Raw genomic sequence first — 11,886 nt, forward strand, 5'->3', positions numbered from 1 at the left:
TTCAATGCATCTAAATGGGAAATTGAGCAGTATCTTCCATTGAAGCAATAACTTATAAGGTATCTAGGTGCAGGTGTGAGGTCAATCAGAATAGAACTAATGAAATTTTAAGATATATATACCCTAGTTTGCCTTATACTAAGATATATAATGCTAGAATATGGTTAGGTAAAGCAAAACATCAAAAATAATTGTTCCACAGCCTTTATAATTTACTGTCCATGAAGACTAATAATGGTGCTAATTGACAGGTCAGAGAGGGTAGTCCCAAATTATTACAATCTATAATCAGCCAATCAACTTCTGTACTTTATACAATGTCAACTTAAATATATAAAATAAAATTTTTAATCTATATTCTCTTCTACAAATAAAACAATATTTGCTTGGATTAGCTCCAAAATTATCATGTATAAACTGGTATTACGCTAAAAATAACTGTTCTGCAAACTGGGCATAATCCAGTATCCTCGAGTATAGTAGAAACACATATATTACACAAAATGAGGTGTTGACAACGTAAAAGAATAATATTTCTTTTACGGTCCATGCAAATTACACATAATTTTTCAGCCTTTTCTTCTTCCAAAAGTTTTTGAAGGTCATCTCGACTGAGCTTGGACAATTCTTTCTTCCGCACATACTTAAATAGAACATATTTGACACCATTCCAATTCCTTTTTACTGCAGATATAAATAATGGGAAAATCATCAAGAATAGTTTTAGTCCATTATGCGATGAGGTAACTAATTTCAAAAACAAAATATTAAAGATGTAGATCATTTTTAAATGAATCTCACATTTTAAGCTTATCACAGTAAGAAATGTTAGTATCAATAGTCCAAATATAGCTTCCAATTTAATAATATGTACAAAATAACTGTGGAGAATATAGCTTAATTGATATAATGTTTCAATTGAGCAAAGCTTTATAGTTAAGCAAAAGCAGTAAGTGAAAGTATTTCCAATTAGGCATAGTGAGTCTAGAAATAAAACCAATGACTTGGTAACACCCCACTTCAAATATTGGTAGATATTTAAAATATTACTTATAAAAGTACTGAAACCTTCACAGAGAGACGATAAAAACACATACGACCGCTGAGTACTCATAAATACATTATTTATACTATCTTGTATCCACTTCAAACCAGGAGATATTAGAACAAGTAAATCATGTTCAAAAACTTCAAAGTCTTCCTTTAATACTTTTAAAACATAGCCACTAGTAGTGACAATGTTATTAAACAGTTGAAATATTGCAATCACTGCTAAAACTATGAAATGGCCAACAGTGAGTAGCAAATTGTATAAACAATTTAACGTCGTTTGAACAATACCGATAAAATACAAAATAGATTCCACGAAAGACAAAACGTACATTTTATGTACACTGAAGTCCAGTTAATTCGATAAGCAAAATCGTAATAAAAGAAAAAGATTCAAATAGAACATAACGTTTGAATTTGGAACGGCTTCCATAACGGCTTTTAATCACCTGAAAACAAAATAAAGAGGTAGCATTCAGGAATTTCATGATAGCGGGAAGTAGATTGAAATACGTCACCAGTGGTCACCACCCAATCATTTAGAAGAAGAAAATGGGTATGCTAATAAGAATTACTTTTATTTATTTGAATGGCCATGAGCAAGCATGTGATGTCGTAATTTCGAAGGCAATTAGAATTTTGTGCAAAATGCTCGTTTCACTTTTGATTTATTTATTGAATTATAATCATGAGATATAGTTGACCGTGGATGACATATACGAGGAGAAGATAGTTAGGGTTGCGGTCTTAATAAAACACAAATAAGTTGAAGTAACTTATTTGTGTTTTATTTTGACCGTACCCCCCAACCATCTTCTCCTCGTATATTTATTGTATTAGTTTGCCAAACACGATGATTCTGAAAGATTTACTTATAATATTAAGGAATATGAACAGCATAGAATATTCAGTAAGAACTGTTGAATTTTGTTTAAAAGAGCTCTCCTGAAAAATTTATATCATGCTGCTTGGCTTAACGGTACACAGTCGCGACAGTAAACAGGAATCTGTTTAAAGCGCCAACCACCTCTTAAGGCTGTTTAAAGCTCATCAAGTCATAACATTTAGAACAAAACCAGATAATCATCACCTAGTACAGACGTATAGGCAATACAACACAGGACTTCTATTTGAGCCTGGTTCGGGCTATAAGCGGAGACATTATAGTTCTTGATGGTGTGCTCCGTCATAATGCTTCGCTTGTATTTTTCCATTATGTCGAGCAGGATCGTTTGTAGCAGCTACTGCATTAATAGTTGTACGCTTCCACACCAGTTACAGTGGAAGCAATGGAGTGGAACTAACGTAGGGGCAGTTGGAAATCAAGAGCTGGCCTTCACATCAGGCGCAGTGGGAGGTCCAACTACAGTATTTCAACGTATGATAGAAATCCTGGTAGTTCCGGCCTTGTGTCGTTGAGCCGTGCCACTTGAAGGAGCTCAACCTGAAGCGGACGTGTTCTGTTACAGCAAACTGCTAGATATCGGCCAGTCAAACATATTCAACAATGATTTGGATGGTATTAGTACTGGTGCAAATGGGAAGAAAAGTCTTGCTAATGGGCCTACTGGTTCCTTTTGTCAACCCCAAGAATGACCAATGGAGTAATTCTTATATTATTATTCCTTCATCTCGAACTTTTTTGATTTCCTAATGAAATTGAAAAAGGTCGGTCATTCATTGGCTGATGCCATATATTCTAGGATTCTATCGGTGCCCAAAAGACTATACCTCAGTAACGCTAACTGGCCACAGTCAGCTATGTAGTTTATCGCAGTTTCCGGGGCCGGTGACAAGTTCCATAAATCTTCTAAGTCTGCAATGCCCTGCAGGTACTCTTATAATCGGAATTCATTTACATATAGGCCTAGCTGCTAGAAGTCTCCCTGGTGCTAGAAGTGAAAAATTAATTTCTTAATAGTTTGGCCTGTCTTATACCCGCATATTCCCTCCACTCCTTGCTTGCTTTTCTTCATGACCAGTCAATAACTTTTATGTACTGATGCCTTTTAGGAATGCCTAAGGAAGGTTCTGGTCCTGTTGAAATGTACTCGACTCCGCTTCTAGCGAGCCAGTCAGTTTTCTTATTACCAGTGATTCTCTTATGTACACAGTTACTCGGTCAGTCCATACGACCCCCAGTCAGCTGACAGAGGTCGTACCTCACCTCCACCAGTTTATGAACAACCTTCGTAAATCTATTTTATACAATACAATAACATATTAAAAATAACAATAATGAAATACTATTTACAAGAAATAGAGGAGTGAAACTAAAAAGACTTATACCTTAACACATTAAAAAAAACAACAACATACAATATGGGTATTCATGATATCGTGTAAAATGTAAAATGTTTTACTATGTTAAATGTTATAAGTATAGGATTGTGAACAGCCCTATTTAATGTCATGTTAAATCCATGAGAGCTCGTAGAGGATTTTCTGAGCAACTTCTTTAATAAACTTTCTTTTCAAAATTTCTTGTTACTGTTTACTTTTAAGTTTTGATTTCTGTAATTTACTACAACAAGCCTAAAGTAAGAGTGTGAAAGTTAAGTAGAGTAGAAGTGAAAAGTTTGGCTACAGATTGTCTTGTTTAAAAACGTCCAAAACAATACTAAGGCAATCAAAACACAAACTACAAGCAAGTAACCTACACAACAAACAAAATGGTGTAGAGCTCAGCTGGCCTGTTTCATGACGTCATTCTCAATTTTATTTTTTTGATAGATTTATTTATTGATAGATATTACAATCTCCCACACAGTTAAGGGCAATAGGTAATATTGATGAATGATCTCATACATACTAAAATGAAAAAAAATAATAATAATAATAATAAAAAATAAACTAAAAAAATAAATAAAATAAAAAAAACTCTTAAAATATATACAAACAAAAGAATAGACAAGATGAACATAATCAGACTATCTGTATGAAAAATAAATAAATAAAATAACATAATGATAAAATAATATATACAATATTTACACAATCGACCTGAGGATCCCTGAGCCCACTCTATCCCCCACGTGTGAGGGGCAGAGCAGAGCTCAAGAGATCCCAGCGCATCCCTCTCGCCGCAAGGCTGAGCAAGTGCGCTAAAGCCGCAAACACTCAACTTGAGTGGAGAATCTGACCATTGCCAGAACTCCAATTGTCTCAATTTAACAGACCTAGTTCCAGACTCTCAACCATGTAATATGTTATATCGTTTTAACATGATAAAAGAAGGAAATATTTCTCTGTTTAACACGCTTTAACTTGTTAAACTAAAGATCATGAATACCTCTAGTATCTATAAATGTATTATAAGAATAAAACAGAAATTTACAAGTACAAAAAAGTAATAACTCTGTAATTAATAACACTATATACTTTGGCAAGCACAGAGTACTTATGATATTTTCACGACTTTATGTACTAGTGATAATAAATAAAAAAACAAAAAACAAATTACAATCTGTATAATCGTATCCTTCAGTGGTGATAAGAAGGCATTTCAACCTTTAATGATGCCGTCTTGTTATCCATCAAATATCTTGCACGTTAAAGTGTTCACTTCCAGGTCGCTAAGCGGTATGTTCGCGATAGGTGTTTCTTGTCTGGTCTGGTGAGGCCATCTCTCATATTTCCATCTTACGTTATGTCTTCATCGCACAGGTAACAGGTCGTAACTCTTATGCTGTTACACACATAAGCACATACGTACTCACAAGCACGCACGCGAGCACATGCATACTATCTTATGAGAGTTATCACAGGAACTCCACTAACAACCGGTTCTGACTGTTCGGAGCATGCATCGTTCGGGGTTTTGCCTCCCAACACCTGTACTACGCATTCTCCATACAGTTCCAGATAGAAGTGGTTGTGAGGACAGACCTACTGACTACTTCAGAAATGAAGTTCTGCTTTATGCTTTAGATATTGTCACTCAGACATTTTCCTCCATGAAGTAATGCCAAACAATGGTACCGCGGAAAGAAAAGAACAGATGTAGGGAGGTGAATTTTGTGGCAAATAAGCCATTAACACACACTTAAGTACGTGCCGAGTTTGAAGATTTCTCCTGCCCTTGTAAAAGAAAAAACACATGATAATATGTATCTTCATAATCACAAAATACAACATTTATTCGATTGGAAACCTCTTCACTCTATCTCTCCTTTATTAAATTTGAATTTTCATCACAAAACACCTTCTCTGAGTGCCCTCTTTGTTATTTGATATTGAGTGGTTAGTTACTGAATAACCGCCTAAATCTGTTTTGAAATTTTTTAAAAACTTCAAAAGAACGGTTCAATTTTTTATGATTTATTAGTGTTTTATCGGTTGTGCGTTTCGCTGAAAGGAGGAAATAATTAGGTTTAATTTTTTTTTTTTTTAATTCTCTTTGTTTTTAGATGATTTATGCATGGTATACATGTGTGTTTTCCTTACATGAATGGAGTGTATGTGACATAAACCTAGCTGTCATTGTTAGTAATTATTGACTTTCTTAGATAACAACTATTGCTAGTCTTTGGAAATTAATAGCATTTCTGGTAGTGCTAGAATACTCTAATCAAGATGACAAAATGACAAAAACATGTAATTTACTATATGTAGATACAAGGAACTAGTTTACTATGGTAAATCCTGGCCTGGGAACTTCAAAAGCAACTTATGCTGAAAGCTACAAGTTATAAAAGGCCTGTCTACCACTGAATAGTATCTGTTTTGGGGTTTACTTATTCCTTTTGTGTGAGTGGAGGTCGACAGCTGCGATCTAGTTAAAGCATTTAAAATAATAATTTAAGTGAGGATTTTAAAATTCCTGCCACTGGAGCTTGTTTTGTACACTCGTACTCTATTTATGTTAATAGAGTTTTTAAATAGGAAATTTGTATTTATGTTCCAACAGCTGGAGTTCATATAAATTCAAAACTCATTTATACAGATTAGTATAAGCTCGACCTCCACTCAAAAGGATCCTTTAGGGTTTTTATCTCATTTTAGCAAGTGAAAGTTGACTACTCTGATTTAATTAAAGCAGTAATAATAAGAGCATAAGTAGATTTTGAATTTTCCACCATTGTTTTGCAAACTAGTAACATTTTATTATTATTACTATTATAAAGAATTTATAGGGAAATCCATAGTTAACCATATATAATTTAAGGAAGATGGTCCTAGCACCCACCAAAAAAGTAAAAAAACATTTATTTCAACCCATGTTGCTGCTATTCTCCAGGGCTGAATGAGCAAGATGCAAAATATTGTAAAGTAAGGTACCATTATTAGATGACCAAGACATAATATAAGAACAATAGATTATAGGAATTTTTTGTATTGTTAGAGAGAATGATGGTATAAGGAAGGGATCTGTTCAGGAAAATGGTTAAAATAGGTTGTGAAATTTTCATCAGACCCTGAGTACTATAAATTTACTATAAACTATAAATTTACCTAAATAGCAACTCATTAAAAATTGAATTAGTGTGAATTTGCTTCCATCAGTATGAAGTCGTCATGACATCGGTGTCAGACACATATATATGTAAGTTTTCTTTTGTATGGTTACTACTCTGTTTTTTTTGGATTTAAGTCTCATTTGGATTTAAAGCATGATGTTTTAAAGTCTAAAGTCTTTGTCAACAAACGGTCCAATGGAAAAAGAATTTTTCCATTCTGACTAGTAGTTCCTGAACTTAGCACCTTACCTGAACTTCAAACAACCAAACTCATTATTCTCATCTATAAGCTTAGACATAACGAAATTAAACAGGTTTGACTTTGTATTAATTCAGGCTTAGGGTGATGTATGTTGTGCTTTTTATTTGGATAAACGCGTCCTTATATTAATGAAATATTTTGTGCAGATCTCTTTTGTTATTAGTAGCTTAACATTCTTAATAAATCTATTGTTTAATTGTAGAATTATTGATTAAACATAAGTTCTAACTGGACTTATACTATTGATGTCACTTCCTTCTCAACAACAAGTTATTAGCTTAAAATTCTTGATGAACACCTAGTTCAAAACTCTTGTTCTTGATTCGATGTCCATTTCTGCCTTTGAATACCAAATGTCTGGTTGTAATTGTTCGACTGCTAAAATATTTTGGAGGAAGCCAATACATTCTCCTGGATTACTACAAACTTTCAATCACAGCATCTGTTATAGTCAGTATATTTGTATTATTAAAGGATAAACATAGAGTCCTTCAGATAATGATTTAATTATCTAATTTTTGTTTTATCTAATTATCAATAATTATCTTTGTAAGTGGTTTAGGAAGCTGTTTTTATTTCTAGTCCATTTTTTTTTTAATGTGAATATACATGTTTTACAGGCAATGCACTTACCTATTGTTTGAATATTACTTTTAAATTTGTTTTATCTATGTTTATTTCCTTCTCTATGACAACCAAAATCCTTACATGATGAGTTGTTTGTTTATCTTGGATTTCCAAGCAGAAGGAAATTCAAGTCAGTATAATCTAAACGGTGCCCCTGATTAAGTGAGACAACTTAAGTTAAAACAGCATAAATTAAAAATAAGTTTTTCTTGCAATCTATATTTTCTTTACTGATCACACCCCCACCAACTTCTTCTTATATAATATCCTTCTGTGTTCTCTTCCTCACAATAGCTTTTCCTAACCTTCTCTTATAATTTTTCAAATTTTCTCCTACCATTTTTTTGGTTTATCTTATGTTTACTATTTTATTATTTAGGCTGAAGCATCTCTGATATTTTGTTTCACGAATTGCCGAATTTCATTTTCACATCTGCTATAATCCACCTCAATCAAGTGTTTATGAATTTTTTCATCACACATCCATTTTGTGCAGACTGAATACTACTTGAAAAGTAGTTGTACAATAAATCCAATTGAGTTAAACAGATTAGATGGAGAAAAGTTCATTGTATGCGACTCCGCCCCAACCTCAAGAAATTACCAATTTACAAAAATAAATTAGGGCATGCTTTCTGAAGCCATTTAAACTCAATCATGAATAATACCACGGTAGTTGGAAAGAGACCGCGTGGGAGACCTAGAACCAAAGACTTGCACTTAGCAAAATGGAAAACAACAACCCAGGATAAACCGAAATGGAAGAGTGGAATAGTTAAGTTGGCACCGAATCCAAAAGGTGTGTAACAACAGCGGGGGTAATGTAATAAAAAATAAAAAAGTAGGGACCATAACGAATACTTTAATAAATATATATTTTCAAATAGATGTCGTCCCTGTTGAAGTAATTTCTCTTGATGGGGATGATGAGGAAGCAAATGAGATTATTGGAGAAGAAGATATTGAAGAACTTTTGGATAACAAAAATAATTCAGGTATATTATTTTATGTTACATTCTATACTCTAATACGTCTGTTCCCAAAGTGGGTGCCCTGATCGCATGCTAGGGGTGCCGCTTGGGAAAGGCTCTTTCTCTAAATATTACTTAAAAAAAACTTTTAAATTAAAATAGAAAATAAACAGTGCATTCTAGCATTTACTTTGCATTGTTTTGTTTTTATTTTCTTATATACTCAACTGCTCTGAGGACAATAGTGGCAACATATTTTTTTTAGCTGAACAAGGGTGCCACAAAATTAGTTCAGCCCAGGATGGCTGCCACAAATTTTGTTTTGCCCAAGAAGGGTGCCAGAACAAAAAAAATTTGGCAACCACTGTTCTGATATGAGCAATTTGTATGTGTACATTCATCTCAAAATCCTCTCAATGTATTTTGCTTAAACATATAGAATAAAGATTTTTAGGCTTAGGCTATTGATTTTCATAATTCTATAGCCCAAGAAAAATTGGTATTTAATAAATCAATCTAATCTTCCCAAATATCAAATATGGGATATTAACCAATATAAGATATTAAATATATACCTACTTAGCTTTATAGTTGCACTACAAAAAATGTTTTTGTGTTATACACTTGCCTAAGATAATTACATTGACTAGGGTTACTTTGTGAAGATTGGGGTAACTTTGGGAAAGTCTGCAGTGGAAGGTCCCCATTAGAGAAAGAATTAATGGGAATAGAATTAATCTGATAAATTAATTGTGTTTATCTTCACATTACTATTAATATTACTGTATAACATGAGATTACTTTCTGTAAATTCTTATTTTTTTGTGAAGGGCTTCAATTATTTTTTAATAATTAACTAGAGGAAGAATTATATATATACTCCTTCTATTTACTTCAATATCATCCTTTATTTATTTTATTATTTTGTTTGAGGCTGGTAGTTTTATTATTAATAAAAAAGCTATTATGACCAAGTCAAATTAACCACAGTCAAAATAAACCCGTATTTGTCACTTTAACGTTTAATAATTAAATCTTCTTTGTAAAGACTATAACTTTACTATCATTACTTATTACACCATTATTATTTAACCTACCTCAACAACTAGTTGTTGTTTATTGCTTTTGCATGATAGAATAGCCCATAAAGTTTTATAAATTAATGTTGAGGCTGTGAAACTATAATGAAGATTCTACTTGAAGATAGCCGGAGTGGCTGAAACATTAGACATATGACATGTTTGATAAAGAAGTGTTGAGACTATTTGGATAGCCTTTGTTATTAATAATAATCCTTTGTTCATTTTTTCTGTGATGTGTCTAGTGATATTGATTTATATCTCAAAATCAAAAAATGGTTATGTACTTACATTTTCAAACTGAAAAATTTTCTCAGAACACCTGTTTTGGTTTGTATTTTGTACCTTTCTCAACCACCATCCCAACTATTATTGTATATTCTTTAATCTGATTAATTATTGTATAGTATCTATTAGACCTGAAAAAGTGAAGAAATTTTTTGAACCTAGAACAGTCGGAAACATGTGTGTGAATTGGTTGTGAGGAATGAGAATCATTGTTACAAAAGTTTATATAATCTATATATTAAAACAAAGCTGTACATGTCTCACTCACTGATTTAATAATAGTGGTTCCTCTTATGCTTTAGACGTCCCACAAGGCTGGGTTTAGGAAAATTTTGGAATGACTCGAAAACTACTCACTTGAAAAATAATGAAATACTCAACAATATCAAACTAAAATCATCTTAATTTCACCAGTATTAGCAACAATTTGGACATAGGATCCCTTGAAAATGACTATGAACCTGGAATTATTAATGGTGTTTCTCCTTATACTGTATTTGTCCAATAAAACTGGGTTTTGAAAAATTTGGACTCAGGTGTTTAAAATATTTATTTATAAAATTTAAAAATATATATAATTTTTATGAATAAATCAAAAACTATATATCTTCTGAAAAATTATAAGTGGACATTTAATAGGCAGAGTTGGGCAATTTTAGCTATTAGTTCCAAATAATAGCTAATTAACATCTCTGTTAATAGTTAACTCTATTCTAAATGAGGTATTAATAGTTTACCTTAAATAGATATGAGGAGAATATATTATATCTGAGCTGTGGTCAGCAAAGATATAAAAATAAACAAAACTTTTTTATTTGTGCCGACATTTTGATCTGAATTTCAGGCCTTCATCCATGCTGAAAACCAAACGATATAACAACCTTAATTCAGAGGAGCATAAAAATAGTAATAAACAAACTTAACAATAAATTAAGTAGATAGTAGTTGATACTAATAGAAGATAAAATATAATATTGTAGAGGTTAAAAATATACTGAATAAATGACAACAAAATTTTTTAAAAGAGACAGTGTTCAAGTAAATAAAGAAGTAAACACAATAATAGGTACAGAAGAAAACGTAAATAATGAGTTATTAAATTAACATCATCAAATATGTGTATAATGTCAAAACAATTTCAATTTTTATTATTATGTTTATTTCTATATTCAATTGAACACTGTTTTTAATTATTTTTTCCTTTATTTTATATAATTCTCACCTCTACAATATTATATTTTATCTTCTATTAGTATCAACTACTATCTACTTAATTTATCGTTAAGTTTGTTTATTATTATTTTTATGCTTCTCTGAATTAAGGTTGTTATCTCGTTTTGTTTTTCCTGCCCTGTTGAAGGCTTAAAATTCAGTTCGAAACGTCGGTACAAATAAATAAGTTTTGTTTATTTGTGTATCTTTGCTGACCACACCCCCAACCATCTTCTCGTAACTCTATTCTCTATAAAACAAAACAAATTTTATCTAAATTAGAGAAGTATTAGAAAAGATGGAAGCCTATCTTCATCTTAACATATAAAAGAATAGATACCACTCACTGACTTATTGATCACTTTATCTGAAAAACGAAAATGCACACGAAGCTAAAACTTATTTAATAACAGTTCTCCTCGTGCTGTAAATGTGCAAGTGGGTTTCGGACTCTACTAAAATGTTGATGGAACTGTAGGATGGAACTCCTCAGTAGTAGTTTTATATATACACAAGTAAACATATGGCTGACTTATCAGATGTATTGTGGTGTACTAATCGATTTTTTTGTGAGCAGTAAACAAATTGATAAAAAAAGTCGATTTTTTGTAAACAATAGTCACTAGTATTGTGAGAGCTCTAAGTGTTTCATTCCTCTAATATAAACTAGCATATAATTGCTTAAGCTATGATGGCTCATAACTCTGGGAGAAAAATCTTTATACCATTTGTAAATAAATTTAAATTAACAATTCTTTTTAGAGACATCTCAGAAGAGTTCTCAGTTTCAGTACATTACATTTCAGTACACAACATTATTAGTATGTGTTAAGTTTTTTTATTTATAAGATGTAGCTTAAGTAACAATATAAAGTAATAATCTTAGTAAGAAATAGAAAGATTAATCAAATTTAATGAACATAGGTATGTCATATATA

General features: G+C 31.8%; 1 protein-coding gene across 5 annotated transcripts in view; it reads left to right on the forward strand.

The window, feature by feature from the left end:
• The first annotated feature begins 5,281 nt into the window (after positions 1-5,281).
• Positions 5,282-11,886, forward strand: part of LOC112211113 (DNA ligase 1) — a 20,024-nt gene continuing 13,419 nt past the window's right edge. For 2 of the 5 annotated variants that reach the window (XM_067046442.1, XM_067046446.1), the window contains exons 1-3: positions 5,282-5,421; positions 7,778-8,197; positions 8,286-8,393. In XM_067046442.1, the coding sequence (XP_066902543.1) occupies positions 8,056-8,197; positions 8,286-8,393 (250 nt within the window). In that variant the 5' untranslated portion in view covers positions 5,282-5,421; positions 7,778-8,055. The other 3 variants (XM_067046445.1, XM_067046444.1, XM_067046443.1) reach the window with 3 other exon arrangements.

The sequence above is a fragment of the Halyomorpha halys genome, unplaced genomic scaffold (genome assembly GCF_000696795.3).
Source record: "Halyomorpha halys isolate HHAL.00 unplaced genomic scaffold, Hhal_1.1 Scaffold533.1, whole genome shotgun sequence".
NCBI classification, from domain to species: Eukaryota; Metazoa; Arthropoda; class Insecta; order Hemiptera; family Pentatomidae; genus Halyomorpha; species Halyomorpha halys.